This window comes from Neopelma chrysocephalum, unplaced genomic scaffold (assembly GCF_003984885.1).
Source record: "Neopelma chrysocephalum unplaced genomic scaffold, ASM398488v2 Primary Assembly neopelma1_189, whole genome shotgun sequence".
Classification (NCBI taxonomy): Eukaryota; Metazoa; Chordata; class Aves; order Passeriformes; family Pipridae; genus Neopelma; species Neopelma chrysocephalum.
Genome location: NW_020897851.1, coordinates 1,468,215 through 1,488,114, shown reverse-complemented (window position 1 = coordinate 1,488,114; position 19,900 = coordinate 1,468,215). Strand labels below are relative to the sequence as shown.

The following is a 19,900-nucleotide window of genomic DNA, read 5'->3' as shown; positions in this document are numbered from 1 at the left end:
CCTGGTGGAGCTGTTCTGGGGTGCCAGGGTACTGAGGGCTGTGGAGGCACCGCTCCCACCACACCTCCTGCCCTTGGTGCAGGGGCAGAGCAGACCCTCCCACCAAGATGGGGTGGTCTTTTCCTGCACAGCTCCAGCCTCTGGGAAGGAGGATGTGCCTTCCACAATCAGCAAAATAGGGCCAGAAATCCTTTTTCCTCTCTGGACGCTGGAGGTGGCTGAGGAGGAAGCAATACCACATGGACCCCATCGGAAATGGAGTCAGCAGGAAAGGGGCCACAGCACCTCTGCTCTGGGGCAGCTGGAGGGGCTCTGGCACTCTGGCTTCCTTCTGCTCCCTGTCCTGGAATGCCAGCTGGGATTCCTTCTCCTTCCATCTCCACAGGAGCTCACGAGTGCTGCTGGAGCTGGGAGCTTTGGAGACATGTGGCTTTTCTGCAACACAGGCACTCCCTGGCGGGGGCCCGAGGCCAGGGGTATGGGCAGCCTGCAGAGCCAGAGCCAGAGCTGCCTGGGTGCAGGGATGCACTGAGCGAGATTCTGCCCGTGTGTTCGCTGAGCCAGCAGCTCCCTGCCTGGAGTCTGGTGCCTCCTTTCATGTCTTTTATCAGATCTGCCAGTTTCAAAGGGTAGTTAGACCTCAGTAGTGGTGGAGCATCAACCTTCTTGGAGACAGGATTTTTTCCTGCAGGATGGGGGCACAGCAGTCACTTGGGGCAGGATATCATTCTTGTGTTATCAGGAAAACAGCGCAGAAATCTGTCTTTGAAACATGCTTCTGGCTGGGTCCTCATTTGAATTAGAGATTTGCTCTGTGTAGTTGTTGGGAGGAGGAGGAAGGTGACTTTGAGCCCAAATCACGGGCTGGTTTGGGCTGGTTTGCACAAGGTGGCTTGGGACAACAGTGGCTCTTGATCTGCACTGCAGCATGAGCTCCAGAGACCCCCAGCCACGAGGAACCCCAGTACCCTGCTGTCAGGGTTTCAAGAGCCCAGCCAGGCACAGCTCCTGGTCTGCATGTGCCCTGGGCCAGGCACAGCTCCTGGTCCACATTTTGTGTTGGGTTCTGATCTCCTGTTTGACTTGGACACAGTTCAAGTACCGACAGCAGAACAAAGGTGGGATGCAATGCCTGCCTTATTGCTGACAGGTGGAGAACTGCGCAAAACATTTGCTGCAGCCATTCTGCCCTTGTCTTCCCTCTCCCAGGAGACAGCTCTGGAGTGCCATTTTGGGACAGACAGGACATTTGAAGCCCGGTGGGTGAACTCCTCCGCTGTGGAGTGTGTACGTGTGCTGGTGAGTCGGGGGGTGAGGCTGCCAGCACTGCTTCCCCCAGGGGGAGGGCCAGGTCCAAGGGCAGGGAGGGTCTCACTGCTAACCTCCAACTCAGCAGTGGGACACCGCTTGTACTCTTACCTCCCTCCTGGGTTCACCCCCTCCAGCAAGAGGCTCTCTGTGTGCACCAGTGGTGGCAGGGCACTCGTGCATCATGGGTGTTGCATTCCCAGCTCCGTGGCTTTGACCTCTGCTCCCCTGGGGCTTGGGAAGGAGCTGCTTGTTTACCTTTCTAGATGGGGAGAGTTCAGTTCAGGCAAAAAATTTGGCCACCTTTCAGGGTTGCTATTTCTGTAGCTTTTATTTTGAATGAGGAATTGGCCTCAGAAAATGCTGTGCTGCTCACTGGAGAACTGTGTGTGGTTGTCAGAGGGCAGACTGCACCTCCAAAAGGCAGCAAACGTTTAGGCTTCCACCGGTGGGAATATTGCAAGTGGAAGCTGGAGAGGAGCACTTTCCCATCACGTCACCTGTGTTGCAGCCCAGCACTGAGAATGCGCAGACAGGCCAGGCTGTTAATTTTCCTGTCCGTTTCTGCTAAAAATAGCAGCAAGCCAGGGCTCTGCTCTCACTGTGCCGTGTGCTGTGTCCCGGTGCCCTTCGCTGGGACCTCAGCAAAATGATTAAAACAAAACAGCTATCCTGGTCCTTCTGCTAAAGATGAGACCCTCGTGTCTGGGGAAGCAGTGGTCAGAGAAGCCTCCCAAGGAAGGTTAATCCATGTAGTGTGGGTATGGGACCTTCTATTTTACTAAATTTCCTAAGTTTTCACTTGTTTTTTGTGTGCAGCTCCACACATCAGAAAAAAGCCATCACTTCCCAGTGAACCTCCAGCTGAAGGACAGACCAGACAGATTTATCGACAGTCCGGAGATGATGACAGGTCTGAGTTGAAAATATGTTTATGCTTCTCTCCTCTGGTTGGCTTGAATGACTCTCAAACCCAGGCAGAGTTTATGGGTAAAGGGTAGAGACCATGGCTCTGCTGGGCACAGCTCAGTTCCTTCTGTCAGGCACGTCCAAAAAGCACACTTACCCAGAGTTACTCCCTGTGAATGTGAGCCCAGACGGGCACCTACGACATCCCGGTTACAGCCAGGGAAGGTCAAGCCCCATCTGTGAGTGCAGGCAGCTCTTGGTCACAGCAGGGATGTGGGGTGCCCCCAGGGCCAGGGAGGAATTCCTCCCAGAGGAGAAAAGAGTTGGGGCGGGGCTCTTCCCTTAGCTCTCACACAAGTGTGGCATCAAGGTTCCACATGCTATGAAAATTGAGTCGTCTTTTTGCCTTCTGCGTTGAGAAACAATAAAATCTCTAAACACATTCCATCCCTGGCCTGCTCTCTGGGAAGAGTGCTCGGATTTGCAAAAAAGCCCTTGCTGCACGAGCAGGCTGAGGCAGGCGGGCAGTCAGACCCAGGGTGTGCTCACACGAGGTGCCCAGGCAGGGTGAGCCCAGTGGATGGGTCAAGAAGCCAGGCTCACTGCACACCCAGAGGCTTGGCAGAGCTCTGCTTGGAGGCAGTGTTCCCAGGAGGCAGTATTCCCAGGAGGCAGTATTCCCAGGAGGCAGTGTTCCCAGGCTCTTTCACCTCTTGACAGTGTCAGCAGTTGTGGCAGAAGGGGCTGATTTACCCGAGGTGCAGAGGAGTAGGAGAGCCTGAAGGGAGGCTTCCTTTGGAGAATGGCTGTGACAGGGAGAGAGATACGAGCACCAACACCCACTGACCAGGATAAAAAGGTTTCCCTGTGGTAAATCCCTGTGTATGAAGGAGGATTGTCTTGCAAAGTGAAAATACCTGGAAATACTAACATGGGTGGCAATGACAGGTGGCTTCCCTGCAGAAAGAAGATAGTGTCCACAATACAGCAGTAATCCTGAGGACTGGGGTGGGAGATTGGGTTTTGGATATGCAGGAGACTCAGTTCTCTGTGTGGGTGGTGCTGGGAGCAGGAACCACAGCAGAAAGAGCATGGTGGAATTCCCCCTTCTCCTGCTCGAAGAAGGAGCTGGCGTACACAGGCCGTGCTTTCATCCGTCTGAATTGACCAGAATATCTGGAGTTCCTGTGGGACCCTTAGGCTGCTCTGGCTCCTTGCCTTATTCAGGCTGGTGTGAGTCACGATAGAGAGGCTGCCTTGCATCAGGGACAGAGATCTGCCAGGCCAGTTATAAATGTGGGCATCTTTTATAGCGTCTTTAATGAAATCGCTGATATTGGTGTTTATTATTTCAATATTTATTATCTTTTATTGTTTTGATAGTCCACTGAAGGAATACAAGCTCTGCTATTGGGTGGAAAACCACGCAGTGTAACTCCCTGAGGGGACTGCAGGCATGGTGGACTAAGCTTTTTTTTGTGGAGAATGGGAGAGCCCCTGGGCACTGGTGACGTCACGTTAGCATGGCACAGGCAGGGTGTTGGTGCTGGTGAAGTTCTGTTAGCACAGCACGGCACAGTGTTGGTGCTGAGGGACTCGTTAGTTGTTCGTGAAGTGCCTTGAGATGCTCCCATGAGCAGAAGTGCCAAATGTGACTGTTTCTGTGTTTTATGTTCTCCTGCAAAGTCTCCTCTGGGGAAAAGGGTGTGAAAGCCACGCTTCCTGAGCATTTCTGGCTGTTATCTCAGCGGATACCCACACTCAGTGGCAGAAGTCTTTAGGCTAGAGAGGAAACGTAACCCGGGGCACCGGCTAATGGAGAGGTGAAGGCGGTGTAGGAAAAAGATGTGGAAGCTGAGCTGAGCAGATCTGAAGGGAGAAGTCAATGAAAGGGGCCCATGGTCACAGGGGGAGGGAAGGGAACTGTAAACACTGTACAAAGTACAAATCACTCCATTTTTGTCAGTGGAAGCAACGTGATTGCTTTGCTGGCAGGAAGGAGCCAGCTTTGCCAAGGAGCTTCCCATGTGGATGCTGAGAGTTGGAAATGTGTAGCATGAATTGACAAAAAGATTGGAGTTTGGGTGTTGTTTGTTTTTCAAGGGGAATAAAAAGGAAAAGAAAGCGCTAAATTATGTTGCAGTGAGAACAAGCACCGAGGCCTTCTGGGAAATCTACAGGATGGCAGCCAAGTGCTCTGCTCGTCCGCTGGATTTCGGATGTTGCTGGGATTAATGTACCGGGGGTGGTGGGAGCGGGGGTGGGTGTTTGACTGCCTCAGGCTGAGCAAAGTTGTGAAAGCCGCAGGCCCGGAGCTCACATTTTCTGTTGTCTGTGGTGGCTCAGTGGAGGTGTACAACTGTGACACTGGAGCTCACATTTTCTGTTGTCTGTGGTGGCTCAGTGGAGGTGTACAACTGTGACACTGGAGCTCACATTTTCTGTTCTCTGGTGGCTCAGTGGAGGTGTACAACTGTGTGACCGGCAGTGCCGACTGCTCGCAGTGCCTGGGCAGGGAGGACGTGGGGCACCACTGTCTCTGGAGTGAGAGCAGCTCCAGCTGCAGGCTGCACACCGAGCCCCCCCTGGTCTCCGACGTCTGCCCAGCTCCTGAGATCAGGAAGGTGAGACCCAAAGGCAATAGGGCGTGGGGTGGGGGGGGGTGGGCTGGGGTGGTGCTGAGGGGTGGGACCAGCCACCCTGTCCCAGCTGGGACAGAAGAGGATCCAGGCATTGTCCCTGGCACAGGACAGGTGCCAAGGACATCTTGCTAGTGACAGGATTCAGTCTTCATTGTGTTAGTGGGAAACATAACAGCAGCACAATTCAAATGCCCCAGAGTTCCTAGAGTTGCTAAAAGCAAGAAAGATATGTAGGGTTGGTTGAAGGATCCTTATCAGGAAAGCATTTAATGGAGCATGGCTGAAATGTGATTGTGAGCCCTGTCTCCAGGCACATGTAAACTGCAGTTCTGCTGTGATTTAAGAGTGGCAGAGGGACCTTTGGGCATCATGCATTTTGAAATGTATTTTACTTAAATTGTAGTTAAATTAATGTTTATTGGAGGCCTTTGGATCTGGGGCTCTGCTTAGAGGTGCGGTGGGAGCCAGCAAATTGATCCCTGACAACTAGCAAAGAAAATACATAGACCAGATCTTAAAGTGGGGTCCCTAGAAAAAGAGAAGCTGGAGACACAAAACATCAGAACTGGCAAGGATTTGAGCATCAGAATTGGCAAGGATATGAGATTTCTGCTCTTAGGGAGGCAGGTGGTGATCCAGGTGCTGTAACACTGCACAGAGGGGCTGCAGGATCCCCATTGGTGCCTTTTCCCTCTCATCACTGTGGGGGAGAGGTGCTCCCCCGAACCTGTCCTTCCCCACACTCATCAAGTGTTATCAGCACTCCCCAGAAAATAATGGAAGGAAACCACAGTTCAGGTTGCAGAGTGTCACCGACTCTGTCGCTGTTTCCTTAGCAAATAGTGGCTGGTAAATCCAAACCCTCCGGAGCCATGCGAGCAGATGAGCCCTCACAGAGCCCTCTGGAGAGGGGCAGCTCAGCCAGTGAAGGGGGCACTGAGCCTGGTGGTGGGTCCCCACCAGCCCTGGCCAGCTGGTGCCACCAGGAGTGTAGCACTGGCTCTGTGTGCTGCTGCCTGTGCAAAGGGAAAAGAGCCATTTTTGCTGGAAGGGGTTTGTTTTACCTGCTGAAGGTGGTGCAGTCGGTCTGTCCGGCGGTGCCCCTCAGTGCTGGCACAGTGTCACACCCTGTCCCCCTGCAGTGCTGAGATGTTGTTACAGCCAGCACCCCGTCCCTCACAGCACTGCGGACAGCAGCTGCCAGGTGAAACCAGTGCTGTAGGAGATGGATTCAAAAGGAGGGGTGTGCAAAGAAGGGTATTTCACCCTAGATGTGTTTGCAGCTGGAGTGATCCTTGACCAAACCCCGGTGCCAAACTGAGCACATAAGTGTGGTGGATTCTCCTTTGCCAAGCTACAGCAAGGAGAGAGTGGTGGCAGGCCTGCTAGGGGAGCAGGAGTGTGAGGACTCATTCTCTCTGCTTCATGGGGCTCAAGTGGGGTGTGGGCACAGGGACTGGCTCAGGGATGAAGGCCAGAAGCTCATGGTGGTTCTCCCCAAACCTAGTCTAGGGGAAGGTGTGCCTGCCCATGGCAGGGAGGATGGGGCTGGATGATCTTTGATGTCTCTTCCAACCCAAACCATTGTAGGATTCTGTGATCCCCTGACTTTGTGCCCTGTCCCTCGGTGCTGCAGATCGAGCCTCTGCGCGGGCCGCTGGAGGGGGGCACCCTGCTGACCATCCGAGGGAGGAACCTGGGCCGCCGCTTCAGCGACGTCCTCGGCGCCGTGCGGGTGGGCAGCGTGCACTGCACCCCCCTGCCCCACAGATACGTCGTCTCTGAGATGTGAGCTGGGGGAGCTGGGGAGGAGGGCCCTGTCCCCTGCGTGTCCCCTGCCTGTGCCTGCCCGTCCCCGTCCCTGCTGCCGGGCACTGCTGCCAACCACCTCATCCGTCCACAGGATCGTGTGCCAGACCGGAGAGGCTCAGGAGGCGTTTTCGGATGTGGTGACAGTTAATGTGAGCCGGGAAGGGAGGTCCAGGGAGCGATACTCCTATGTGGTGAGTAGCCATCTCCTGAGTGTTTCTTTGGTGATTCCTGCACCCTCTAGAGTGGGCCTGCAGCTCCACCCACCTTCCCTAGCTGGCTGGGAAACAGGATCTACAACTAAACATATCGGGGTCCTCAAGGAGCCACTGAGGTGTCTCCTCACCTTGGTTACCTGAGCGGGGTCTGGCAGGATCTTGGCAGGGTGTGGGTGGCACAGCTGTGCTCCCGGGCTCAGCTTCTGCAGGGGTGTATCCTGTCCCAGCTCGATTAACGTTTCTCCTGCTATAAGAGGAGCTCAGTTTTCTTCTGCCTCTTTTGCTAAAGTGCTGTTACAACCTGTGAGATTTTTTGAGATTTGTGAAGTCCCTTTGTGAGGTGTAAGCTACATTCCATGAATTCACATTATTTAGAACTGATATTTTTGCTGCAGAGATTATGTTAGTTTTTGCATGAAGTAATGTGTAGGGATTAGACTGGAGCTAACCCTCTGTCATTGTTCAAAGAAAAGCCCTTTATAGCTTTGTGCTGTGCCGTCTCACAAAGACAGCTTTCATCTCTACAAACCTGAGAGAAATCCATGCATTTCTTCTCTTCCCTACACGACCCTTGTCCCTGGCTGGATGCTGCTCCCGGGCAGCCCCAGTGGGTGGGTGCCAAGGCGTGCAGAGTGCTGGGAGCCTGCTGGCCTGGCAGGAGACTCCACGCCCCAGGAAACAACCTTTGATTGCTGGTGGCCATTGTGAAGAATTTAAGGCAGATCATGGAGTGTGATTCCCACCCCGTAGACAATGAGAGGTTGGGTGTTTAGTTCAGGGAGGGTTACGGGTTACACAGCACCCAGCAGAGCCAGGCCTGGCAGTGCACAGGGAGAGACTGGCAAGGAGGTGGCCAGGTCAGTCTCAGCAGGAGATCCAGCAGTCTGGAGTGGATTGAGGTGCCACAGGGTACAACCCAGTGATAGCCCCGGGATCTGGGGGTTCTCAGGATGTGTGTGCTCAGCTGGCACATCCCCCCTGCTGGATACTGTCTGCCTGAGAGGGGAGAGGGGCACATAGTGTGGGAAAGGGCTCCTTCACCAGCTCTTGGCATGTGAGGAAAAGCCTTTCAGGAAACACCTGTGGAAGCACCAGCACAGAACAAAGGCAGTCCCTGACCTCAGCCTGGGTCCGTGGCAGCCCTGTGCTGGCAGCTCCTGGGCAAGCTTGGGAAGCAGGCAGTCCACCCCGGAGCGGGAGAGGAGCCATTCCTGGTCAGGTGGCACAGCAGAAAGCTGCCTGTCTGTCTGTCTCTCAGTCTGTGTGTCTCAGCAGAGCTTGGAGCAGAGATAAGGAAGTGCCCTGCCTTGTGCACGTGTGTTGTGGGGAGGGACACTGCACGATGCATTCCTGGGGGTGTGTCACAACAAAAAGGTTGCTTCTGCACCATTTGCAGACCAAGCAACACTCTAGTTTTCTTGGTTCTCCTCTCATATCCGATGGCATGCAGATGGAGTAGCCTACATCATGCAGGGCTGGTCTTGGTGAGATCTGAGCTTGGTTACAGATACAGTTTGCCTGGAAAAGTTTAAAAGACTTTCAGAGCTGCCCTTCCAAAGAAAGTCCCTTGTGACGTAGCAAATATTGTTTCTGTGCTACGTATTTCACAGTCCCCATTAGATGTGTCTAGAAGAGATAGGATTCAGCTGTAATTGTGCTGAGGAGGAGGGAGAGGCCCCTTCAGAACATTCTAGCAGGCTGTGGGTGAGCTGGATTTGCCAGAGCTGCGATGGAGGCGATTGGTGCTGGCACCGAGAGCAGCAGCCACTGGCTCTGGCTGAGGGGAAGAGCTGGAGGGCTTTGGGGAACAGGAATAATCCTCTCTCCTGTTGTAGCTGCACTTGTCAATGCGTTGGTTTAAGGGCCAAGGGCAGGAGACAGCTCCTACAGACACCCAGAGAAATACAAAATGGATCCTATGGAAGTGGGTGACGGTCAGAAACAACAATGAAAATGACTACAGAGGAATGAAGCCATCTGAGGGTAGGACAAGGGCAAGGGTAGCTGTTAATACGTGGGTTTGTGTGGTGAGGACTGCCAGGCAAGGCATTAGCAGCAGGTTCAGCCTGCACTCTGTGGGCCCATACGAGTCTGCTCTGAGGGACAGCCTAGGGGTGAGCAGGACCAGCCCCCATGGGCCTCCTGCCTCAGGGCATGTGCTGTCTGAGAGGGAGTTACCACTGCCCTATGGAAGGGTCTTGAGATCATTATTTGTTCTGCCCTGGCTGTCCTGCTCAAATGCAGCAGGGACATTGCCAGCAGCCTCTCCTGGGGTGCCTGTGAGCAGACACAAGGGCTCAGCACCACGTGAGTTATCAAAGCCTCCAGCTCATGAATCTCAGGAAGATTTCCAGGGGCTGCAAACACAGATAACAGACACGCTAATTTCTGCTGCAAATGGTGAGAGGCAAAGTAACTTCCCCTTTAGTTCCTGTTGCCTCAAGAGATGCAGATTTTAAGCTTCCTTAAGCAGGGGTTTGGTATTCAATTATATAGACCCAGGTGTCTGTTTTCACCAGTCTCAAAGCCATCATCCAGTGGGGCTTTAACATTATCCTTGCATTTAGGAGGACATGGATCTGGAAGGGCAGAGGTGGTGGGAGAGGGAATGAATGAGAAATTTCCTTTCGTTGCTGGACCTTGAGCTGTTGCTGGCTCTGGACCCCCCCGCTGGAAAACTGAAGGGAGTGATGGGATCCTGTGCTTCTCTTTGGCCTCATGTCTCATTTATAACCAGAACTTAGAGACCACAGAGAGTCACAGAGATTTTGTATTGTCTCACTCCTTAGTGCCTGTACCTCTCCTCTAGTTCCAAAACCCTGCCAGTGAAAGCTTTGCTGTGCTGCTATTTGAGCCTCACAGTGCTGGATACTTTTACATGTTCTGAATCAATTCCCATGTGCGGTGTGGAGTATCCAGCTGGGGATTTACTAGGCTAGGAGACAGATTTCCCCTTTGTTTTTAGCTTCCCCTGGTGCAGTCCATAGCCCCCCCGAATGGCCCGAAGGCTGGAGGAACCAGAGTGACCATCAGAGGCAGCAGGCTGGACGTCGGCTCGGAGCTCCGTGTCCTCATCAACTCCTCCAAGCAGTGCACTGACCTCAGGTGGGAGCAGGGCTGGGGGCTGGGGCTGGGCTGGTGACAAGAGACGAAGCGTTAGGAAGGGTGGTATTGGCCTCCAGGTGGTCAAGCAGGGCAGGTGTTTTGGTGGGGGGCACCACTCCATGCTGGCAGAGCATTGCCCTGCCTGCCCCTTCCCTGTGGCTGTATGGGGAGCTGCTCTGGCAGCCGGGACGATGTGTGCTGGGAACTGCTCGTTAGCAGGCCAAGTGTAACAGGCAGAAGCTGCTTCTTGCCTGTGGCTGCCACCTGCCTGGCTGCCGAGGGGTTCCCAAGCCCACAGTGCCAGGCTCCAGCCCCTGCCTGTGCCACAGCTCACCTGCCTCTTCCCACACAGCCGCACCGACAGCACCATCACCTGCACCATGCCCGCCGCAGAGCTCACCGCAGCCGTGCCAGTCTGTGTCCAGTTTGAGAACAAGTCTTGTGCCAGCCTCAACATCACTTTCAAGTACGAGAAGAACCCGGTTATATCAGACATCAACCCCAAAAAGAGCCAGATCAGGTGAGATCCTGCCCCAGCCAAGACAACCTGTGAAAGGGAGGGTCAGTTCCAGGCAGGTGGGAGAGGGTCCTTCTTGGAGAAAGGGGCTTCCCAACCCTGGGGCTGGACACATTACCTTGCAGATGGGTACAGAGGGCACTGCAGCTTGCTCTCAGGGTGCTCCAGGGCACCCCAGCACGGGAGTAGAAGAGGTCTCACACACCAGGACTGTCCATAGATTGTTTTGTTGCATTTAGGAGTGGAAAAATGTCAGCCTTAATAACTGTACCGTGCATACCCAGTGGGTACTTTAGGGAGGTTTCAGGTGGGGGCTCAATGAGACCCTGAGGATTTGTCTTGGCAGTAAAACTGTAGGAGGATAAGATGAGATTTGTAATTTTGGATTTCAGCCTTCTCCGAGGTCACAGTATTTAATTTTTGAAGTGTGTTGCTTTTAATTTCACGTCTCTCTGTGGAGCACTCAGGCTTCTGTTCCTTTGGATATCATAGTGCAATCCCACCCTCCTCAGCTGTGAAGGCTGGAAAATCCAGGGCTGACCAGGAAATCTGGGACGCCAGCAGCTGTGCCGGCAGGACCTTGGTGGAAGCAGCACACCCGGGGCGAGCACGAGCAGGCTCTGGTGCTGTGATCCTTGGAACAAAGCCTCCTCTCGGCATTCCCAAGCACAGCGCCAAGGCCGCAGGCTGTGGGAATGGGAGTGGAAAGGCAGAGTCATGACTCATCGAGGCTCAGCCCCTCGCAGGCTCCCAACTGCTGAGTGTCGAGAGTGCTGCCTAAAAAGAGACAGGGGAAGAATGTCCCTGCTTGTAGTCACAAGGGAAACCACTGGGGTATTTCTCATCACCTTAGTCTGCTTCCTTAGCACTTACAGCAGTTCCCAAAGTTCAGAGCACAGGGACTGTGACTTCTGCAGCCCGTGTGGTGGCTTATGCAGTCTGACTGCTACGCCATGCTGCTGGGCTGTGGGCCATGAGGGGGTCAATAACTTGTGTAACAATTTAGCTGGAACCGATTTCTGTTACCATATTGATAAAATAATAATTCATATAAACAAAATTTAAACCAAAACAGAAATTGTAAGCTAGTCTGCAGATGTGACAGGCTCCTAGTTAGAAACTTGGATCATAACCACCTGTGATACCCGCAGGCTTCAGAGAACCTTGGGGCCTCACGCCAAAGTCACTGTGCCTGGAGTGCTCTTCACATAATAGGATTTGTGAGTCCTGACTGTTCCCTGGCAAATACTCTAACCAGGTCAAATATGATATGGAGGAAGGGGAAGGTAAATCCAGGGTGCAGATGAGCAGTGATAGTTCTCCAGCCCTTGCTCTGCCTTGTGTACATCAGTGCTGCTCGTTCGTGTTGTTGTGCACAGTGAGAGGCCCATGGGTTGCATTTTCCCCCCAGCAGGTACAAAACACAACAACTTTCACATTCTGATCTAAATCAGAAGTTTATAGGAGATGCAGGATCCCTGTCAGCCTCTAAGGGACTTTCCCCTCTTCAAGCTTCACAGTTCTCTGCAGGTCTCTGAGTGGCAGGGACAGGGGCAGAGTCATGGATAGGGGCAGTCTCCTGCTGCTGGAAGAGGCCCTCCCGCTTTCCACCACAGCATCTGCTCCTCCTCCCTTCCTTCCCTGATACCATGGTAGCAGTGTGGATCCTGCTGTAAGCAGGAAGAAGACTTTGGCTGTTGGGTCACATTTTCTGCTCAAGCAGCTGGGAAACATCTCTGGGAAAAGAGATGAGGACAGGAGGGAGACAGCCATCACACCCTGCTGCTGCACTGTCCTCTGCAGTCACCCTCTCTTTCTTCCCTTCTCCTCAAAGTGGGGGCAGGATCATCACCCTGGAAGGAAGAGGCTTTGGGCTGGTGCAGAACGTGTCCATGGCCGTCCGTGGCATCGGCAGAGAGCACACGGTGGGTGTCCTGGCTGGTGTGGCCTGGTGGCAGAGCGGGGCTGTGTGTCCTGCCAGAGGATGGTGGGCTGTGAAGCTGAGGCCTCAGCCCACACCTCAGGGTGGGCTGGGAGCGCCTGCAGTGCCGGGTTCTGATGTTCTCATGCTCTCCCACTTGCAGTGCTGTAAGGTTCACTCTGACACCACCATCACCTGCCCCTCTCCAGCTGCCTCCAACATCACTGTGGGGAGCAAACCTGCCCCCGTCGACTTCTACCTCAATGGGCGCCTGTACACAGATGACCGCCCAGCTCTGGACGAGGAGATGTACCCTGAGGAGGCCCTGCACTTCAGCAAGTTCAGCCTGGAGTACTATGCTGACCCCCAGTTCTCCACAGCCAAGAAGGAGAAGTGGATCAAGCACCATCCCGGCGAGCCCTTGACTCTGGTCATACACGTAAGAGAGTGGCTGTTACAACTCTGCTGCTCTCAGGTGCTGCCTGCTCCCCCTGGGCAGCTCCACAGCCCTAAGTACCAGTGCAGTGACTGTCCACAGGGAGAGGAGAGAGAAGGGGGTAGCTGGGGACTGGAGAGGCAGGAGCACGTGCTTCAGGCTCAGCATGCTGCTCCTGCATCTCTCTGTCTCAGGAGATGCAGCCTGGCCTGAGGATGCCCTCTGAGACAGAGCTGCCTGGGAGAGTGTCTTAGCATGAGACTACATGAAATACTGGATGTGTGAAAAAGAATGACAATGCACTGGCCTGAAACAAGGCAGGTGCTGCAGACGAGCCTGACAATAGGTGTTTATTCCTGCAGAAACAGATTCTTCTGTTTTGACTACTGAATTCAGCTCAGCTCACAAGGAAGTCGGGGTGCAGCAGTTGAGTGGCCTGGACAATGAGCAATAGTAATTCAAAGGCCATTGTTCACTGCAGGATATCCTCCCTGCTTGCAACGTGCTCCAGAAATGTGCTCCCCCTTTCTCAGGCTCCACAGGCGCATCCCCTGGCTGTCCCCTCTGTTGTACATCCTTCCCCCTCCCAGGTGGGCGCTTACGTCTTTATCTTCAGTGCACAGCAGGCCAGATCAAAAGCAGATTTTTCCAGGTTCCATGAGGGGCTTGCTCATCCCATTGCCCTATGCTGAGTGAGGAATGGGAAACAGGAAAACGGGGAATGGCCTGGTTCTAGCTTTCCTGTGGAGTGCTGGAAAAATGTCCTTGGTGAGGGAGAGTCTTCCCAAGTCTGCAAAACAGTGGGGAATATGGAAAGTAAAGCAGGAAGATCAGTTGCAATTCCAGCTGCTGCTCTACAGCCTGACATCCTGATTCTATTTCTGTCTTTAGAAAGAGCCTGACAGCCTGGGCCTGGAGAGCAATGAGTACCAGGTGAAGATCGGCCTGATCTCATGTGAGATCCAGATTGTTTCGGACAAAGTCATCCACTGCTCCGTCAACGAGTCACTGAGCACCTCAGAAAGGCAGCTGCCTGTGACGGTGAGTTCCAGAGCCCCCACACTGTGTAGGGCAGAGGGTCCCGCTGCACACCCTGGGCGTGAAGGGCCCCCCCAGCTCACCCACTGGTGACCCCGCAAGGCTGCACAGATGGAGGGGTGCACAAAGCACACCGTGCTGGCAGCTGTCCCGGGGCAGCTGCTCAGTGGGATGGAGGCTGCCCAAGCTGTGGTGAGGGGCTGCTGCACTCCAAGCCATGGACATGGACAGCTGCCTGCTGAGGTGCTGCACTGTGCCAGGGGGAGGTTACTCAGCTCTGCTAGGGCTTGGTGAGGTCTCAGGCATGTGAGGTTTTGTCACTTGCAGTGATTTTCTGTGTCCCATGAGATACGTTTGGGGAATTCCTTACAGCTTTCAGCTGGCTGCTCTGCTCCCACCAGCAGAAGGGCCACAAATGGCCGTGGCAGTCTGACCCTCACCAAGCTGGGTCCCTGCATGTGACCGGGAGGGTGAGGGGAGTACCAGGGCTGGACAGACTCACATTGCTTCCAGGGGCTGCTGCTTTGTCACTGCAAAGACTTTGGTGTTCAGGGCTTTTGTTCCTCTTTGTGTCTGCAAAATTCACCAGGCTTTGGTGCTGCCCTGTTTTCCAGAGGGCTTGACTGAACTGCTGTGCTCGCCCTCAGTTTCCCTCATGTCATATGCAGTCTGATACCATCCAGGGATGTGACTACAGCTCTTTGTATCTGAGAGAAAATGCCTCCACCTCCGTGGTCTGAGACACTGCTGCCCCCTCCCCGTCCTTGTGCTGGCAGGGTTAGGGTTAGGGATGGGTGGGAGCCCGTAGTGTGGGCAGGGAGGAAAAGGAAGGCTGAAGGGACTTGAGGAGCTGTGGACTTGAGCAGCCCAGAAGACAAGCATGAGGATGCACCACCAGTTTGCTGACAGGGTTGTCCAGTTTACTGGCAACAGTGTGAGGTATATGAAATTCTGTTGCAAACTGGAAATGTGGTAATGCAGAAGTAGCAAAATTTCCCAAGTAATTTTAATGGAAATTTTAAACAGGGGAACTTTTTTTTTTAAAAGAACTGAGAAACAGGGAAATCCCTTTGGGGAAGAAAAGGAATTTATGAGTTTGCTAGTCTTGGTGTGACATAAATCATTCAGGACAGTGCCTTAGTGGGTCCCCAGGAAACAGGAGAATGATACCCAGCCCTAAATATCACAAGACTGTTCAGAGTGCACCAGCAGGGAAAGTGCAGCTAAATAATCTGCTTGTATTCACACCTGTGCACCCTTGCTAAGCCTTCAGACATGGTTCAGGCCATCCCTGCCATCTGTTCCATGGGTGACTGCTGCTTTATAACACACTCAATGACTTTGGTGACACAGGGCAGGCGTGTGCAGGGGTCCCTGTCTGGGTCTTACCAAGTATTGAGTGGACCTGTCCAGATACACAAGCTTGTTGAGGCCTTCAGACCCATCTTTGTTCGTGACCAAACTGTTTAAACACTGAATTAAAGAGCAGGCATGGGATTTCTCCTCTGAAAAATGCAAAACTTTGAGTTGATGGGGAAAAAAAGACTGAAATGATGTTGAGGAGCAGCCTTATTGCAGCATTTCGGAGGGAAGATGTGGAGATCCCCAGGCTGGGCAGGTGGCTGTGAGAGTGCTGAGCAAACCTGCCCAGATGCTCGTGCAGTGCTGTGGCTCCTGTCCCTGTCCAGCACCGTGGTTCTCAGACAATGTGCCAGGGTGGGAACCAAAGCTCTCTGTGTCCAGAGCCTTCTGCTGGCAGTAGCTGTGCCTGTGCCAGTGCTCCCAGAGCCAGGGCTGGATTTTCCACAGGATGGAGCTGTGTGCCACGTGGTGTCTGGGGATGGAGGTGATGGGAAGGCCCCACTTTTGGCACGACTTTGGCTCAGCGACTGAGAGCTGCTGGAATTTCAGGTGGTACACCCAGGGTGCCCAGGGGGCACCTTTCCCAGAGGTTCTCTGTGACACAGATGTAATTATTCCAGCTCTTACCTACCTTGTTTCAGGGTTTTTTCTTCAAGTTTCTCTCACTTCTCATTCCTTGAGAGAAGTGAAACTCACATTTCCAGAAGTGAAAGCCTTGTGTGGTCATGAGTTTTCCTTATCAGATGATGCTGTGGAATCCTTTCATCCCAAGGGCCCAAAGAGCTGTTTGTAAATGGTGCCCAGTAACTCGCCAGCCTGTGATGTGTGCTGGCCTCTTCCCTTCTGGAGATCAGGAGATCCAAAGACTGAGCTCAAGTGGTTTGTGCTTGGTGTCACAAGAAGTACAAGCTGGGAGCAGAGCCAGCACCTCCTGACACACTGTTCACTGCTTTGGCCACAAGATCATTACTCCTCTATGGTGTCATTATTATTTATTTTTATTCCCTTAGTTTATTTGTATTTCAAGGACTTGAAAATTTCTTGACCCTCCTTCTCCTGGGTGAGAGCAGTTCTGCTTTAAGAGGAGAAAGGCTAGTGCAGCTGGGATCCAAAGTCTGTTCAGAGCCATAGTGGAAGTGGATGATTAGTGGAAGTGGTTTTCTAGTAGAGCAGCACAGGCAGTCCTGTGCAGTGCCATGGGCTCTCTAGGAAAGGGCTGTCTCGTTCTGGGGTGGGTATGGTGGGGCTGTGGTGTTGGCCTGCAGCTCTGCCACTGCAGCCCCACAGTGGCCCTGGGATGGGCACTGCCGGGAGCAACCTCAGCATCCCCAGGAGTTCAGGAGGTGAATTGGGCTCCTTGAACACACAGAGTACCCAGGTCTGGCAGTGAAAGGCACAGCCTGGGCCCCATGGAGCCCAGGGGGCTGCTCCGGTGTGGGCAGTGTGTCCTTGGGTGAAGGTCTGCTGAGCCCTGCCTTGTGTCCCTCCCTGCTCCCAACCCCTTGGCAACGTGCTGCTCAACTCCTGCCTTTCCTCCCTCCTCCTCCCTCTGCAGATCCAAGTTGGAAAGTTCAACTACACAATTGCGATGCTGCACCTTGGGGGAGGAGAGACCGCAATCATTGTCTCCATCGTCATCTGCAGCATCCTGCTGGTCCTTTCTGTTGTAGGTAAGGGAAAGAATGATGCGTTCCAGGGCTGTGCCGGGGTTTTTGTCATTGCATGTGGAGTGGTGAAGGTGACTCCAAGTGCTGCAATTATGCAGTACCTGAAGTTGGTCTGGGTGCAGCAGGTAGCTGCTGTTTGTATGGCACGCAGCCAGTACCAGCACCATGGCTCCACAGCTCCCTGCAGCAAGGAGCTTCTGCTGGCTGAATCTGCAGCTCAACTCTGTTACTTGAGTCTGTGATATTTATAAACTTACCCTTTTCTCCAAAACCTTAGTAGCTACTATAATACAAAATAAAGAAGAATGTGAGGAACTGGTCTTGGGCTCCTGCTGACTCACAGGGCTCACTCACAGGCATGACTGTCCCAGATCATCCCAGAGGTACTCCTAGCCCGAGGTCCTGTCATCAGGAACAGGCAGTGACAGGTGCCTGGCAGAGTAGGAAGAGCAGAGCCTGCATTCTTAGCTGCAGGTGTGGAGAAGGCACACCAGTGTGTGACCCCAGGTGGAAACTGTGCAACTCTCTTCTGTCCTTGGGCTGGGGTACCTGCTCATTGCTTGCCCAGCACAACTGTGCAGCAAGAAACCTGCTAGTTCACAGCAAATGAGTGGTTTCTAATGGAGATTTAATTTATTTTTAATAAAGGCTGTAATGCACACTATTTATTAAATGCACCACCCATCATTAGAAACATATTTCTGGAGGCATGGGAAGACTGTCGGACATGAACACTGTAATACAGGTGGTAAACATCCTATATTCTGTATCCATTAATCAGCTGGAACACATTAGTATACAGTTAAGCTGAATACAGACAGCCCAGACCTAAATTGAAGATGACAGTTACAGCATGATCATTAAATTCCAGCTGGTTTTACTTATTTACAGATAAATCGACAACTGCCTGAGTAGATACCAGACTGGTGGTAGGTGTGAAACCAACTTTGGGTTTAGCTTTCTGCACCGTGTCAGAGGGAACCTCTCTGATCCCAGCTGCAGCTACTCCTGAGTCCAAAAGGCTTGTTCCCTTTCTCTTTTCCAGCACTCTTTGTGTTCTGCACAAAGAGCCGCAGAGCTGAGCGCTACTGGCAGAAAACTCTGCTCCAGATGGAGGAGATGGAGTCGCAGATCCGGGAGGAAATCCGCAAAGGTAACTCACTGTCTGGGCACCGAGGAGGACCCAGGGCTAGAAGGGGGATGCTGGGATAGCAGGCTTGAAGTCATTCACCTTCTGTGCTGTAGAAGTTTATAAGGTTATTTATAGGAAAATTTCTGTCATTGCCTATGAGCTTCAACAGGGCTTGGGAATGAGGCTTGGGCTGGAAGTGTGGCTTTGCTGCTGTCCTGCTGCCTGACTTGGGCAAGCCACTGATCTGCAGTGCCACCAGCTTCCCTGTCCTGGAGTTAGTGGCCCCTAGCTGTGTCAGAGGTTTGCTTGAAGGCCATGCTAATCTTTAGTGTGCACTTGGGTGCAACAGAAACTGCAGCACACTCCTGCTGGAGCAATGGCAGAAGTGATCCAGGCATCAGCACCTGCCGTCCCACAGTCCATGACCCCCCTGCATCGAATGAGGTCCCATCCTGTGGGAACTGCCTGCCCAGCCCCATGGTACTGGGCTCCTGGGGCAGGAGTGTTCTGTTAGTGCTCAGGACAAGGTTTACAGTGCTGATGGTTAAACCCTGGTGGGAATCTGCTGCTCAGAGAAAACCCAGCTTCAGCCCCCGAAGGGAACAGCTCGAGGCAGAGATGAGATGTGCTGTGTTTCTGGTGCCAGCCTGCCTTGCCTGGTGGAGGATTGGGCTCTCACCATCTGCGGGTCTCTTTGTGCAAGGTTTCGCGGAGCTGCAGACAGACATGACAGACCTGACCAAGGAGCTAAACCGCAGCCAAGGGATCCCCTTCCTGGAGTACAAGCACTTTGTCACCAGGACGTTCTTCCCCAAAGTAAGGAGACAGCGAGTGTCACGGGCACCTCATAGCACTGAGGTCCTTCCCAACCAGATCAGGGCTCTGCTAAAGGGCCTTTACGGTGTCACAAAATCATTCCACTGTTATATATTTACTTGTCATGTATTTCAGCTTCAATTACCGTCAAAAGTGGAGCCGCAGCTCCTGGGGCATCAAGTAAGGTCAGGGTTGCTTGCACATAGCCTGGTGGTGGCACTGTCCTGGGAGCCATTGGACACCCTCTTCTGGAAGAGCTCTCACATGAGCAGAGTTCTGGGGACTTCTCCTTCTCCCCAAGGGCTCCAGTGTCACCTCGTTCCATTCAGTGGAGGCTGAAGGGTGGTTGAAGGGCGAATCTGCCATTGACATTCAGGGAGAGGAGCTTTCTATTCCAGACAGGGAATTCCTGAGCATTCCCAGCAGCTCAGCCGGTCCTCAGGAGCCCTTTGGACATCTCTGTCTCTCCCTTTCCTTCCTCCCTGTCCCAGTTGGGTGCGTGGTGCTCCCAGTAAGATGTCCCTTGGGTACCCAGTCCCAGTCTGTCTGCCCAGAGTCCTTCTCCAGGGCCACAGCAGACACGCTGGTGCCGTCATTCCCATCACTGGCTGCCCTGCCACGTCGCTGTGTGCCCTTCCCCACAGCTGTATGTCACCCCTGAGGCAGTGCTGTGTCGGTGCTGAGGAGTGAGATGATGCTTTATGACTGCAGAGTGTTTCATTAGTAGCTATTACTCAGGTTTTTCAGTTATCCACTCTCCATATCTCTGCACACTAGAGACTTTAAGATTCAGGCTGCTATATGAATGTTAGAGATTTAAACATTTTTCCCATCTGTTTCAAAAGTTACATATGTTAAAACACCCAGAACTCCTCTATTTTGATTTTGTCTTCTATAAAGCTTTCTCTTCTGGGAGTTTTCTAGCTGTCACATTAGTCTATTTGCAGTCTCCCTGCCCTAACAGCCTTGTGTCTGCACAGATGTCTGCCTCTCCCCATCCTTGTGGTGTTTGCTCTTGCA

At 53.1% G+C, this 19,900-nt stretch overlaps 1 protein-coding gene across 1 annotated transcript in view; it reads left to right on the top strand.

Annotated features, from left to right (window-relative positions):
* PLXND1 (plexin D1) overlaps positions 1-19,900 on the top strand; it is a 69,647-nt gene that overhangs the window by 27,814 nt on the left and 21,933 nt on the right. Inside the window, 13 exon segments of the mRNA XM_027702607.1 lie at positions 1,210-1,299; positions 2,128-2,221; positions 4,678-4,841; positions 6,496-6,647; positions 6,763-6,862; positions 9,852-9,991; positions 10,344-10,511; positions 12,343-12,433; positions 12,593-12,868; positions 13,757-13,906; positions 16,821-16,935; positions 17,978-18,085; positions 18,768-18,880. Coding sequence (XP_027558408.1) covers positions 1,210-1,299; positions 2,128-2,221; positions 4,678-4,841; positions 6,496-6,647; positions 6,763-6,862; positions 9,852-9,991; positions 10,344-10,511; positions 12,343-12,433; positions 12,593-12,868; positions 13,757-13,906; positions 16,821-16,935; positions 17,978-18,085; positions 18,768-18,880 — 1,761 coding nt within the window.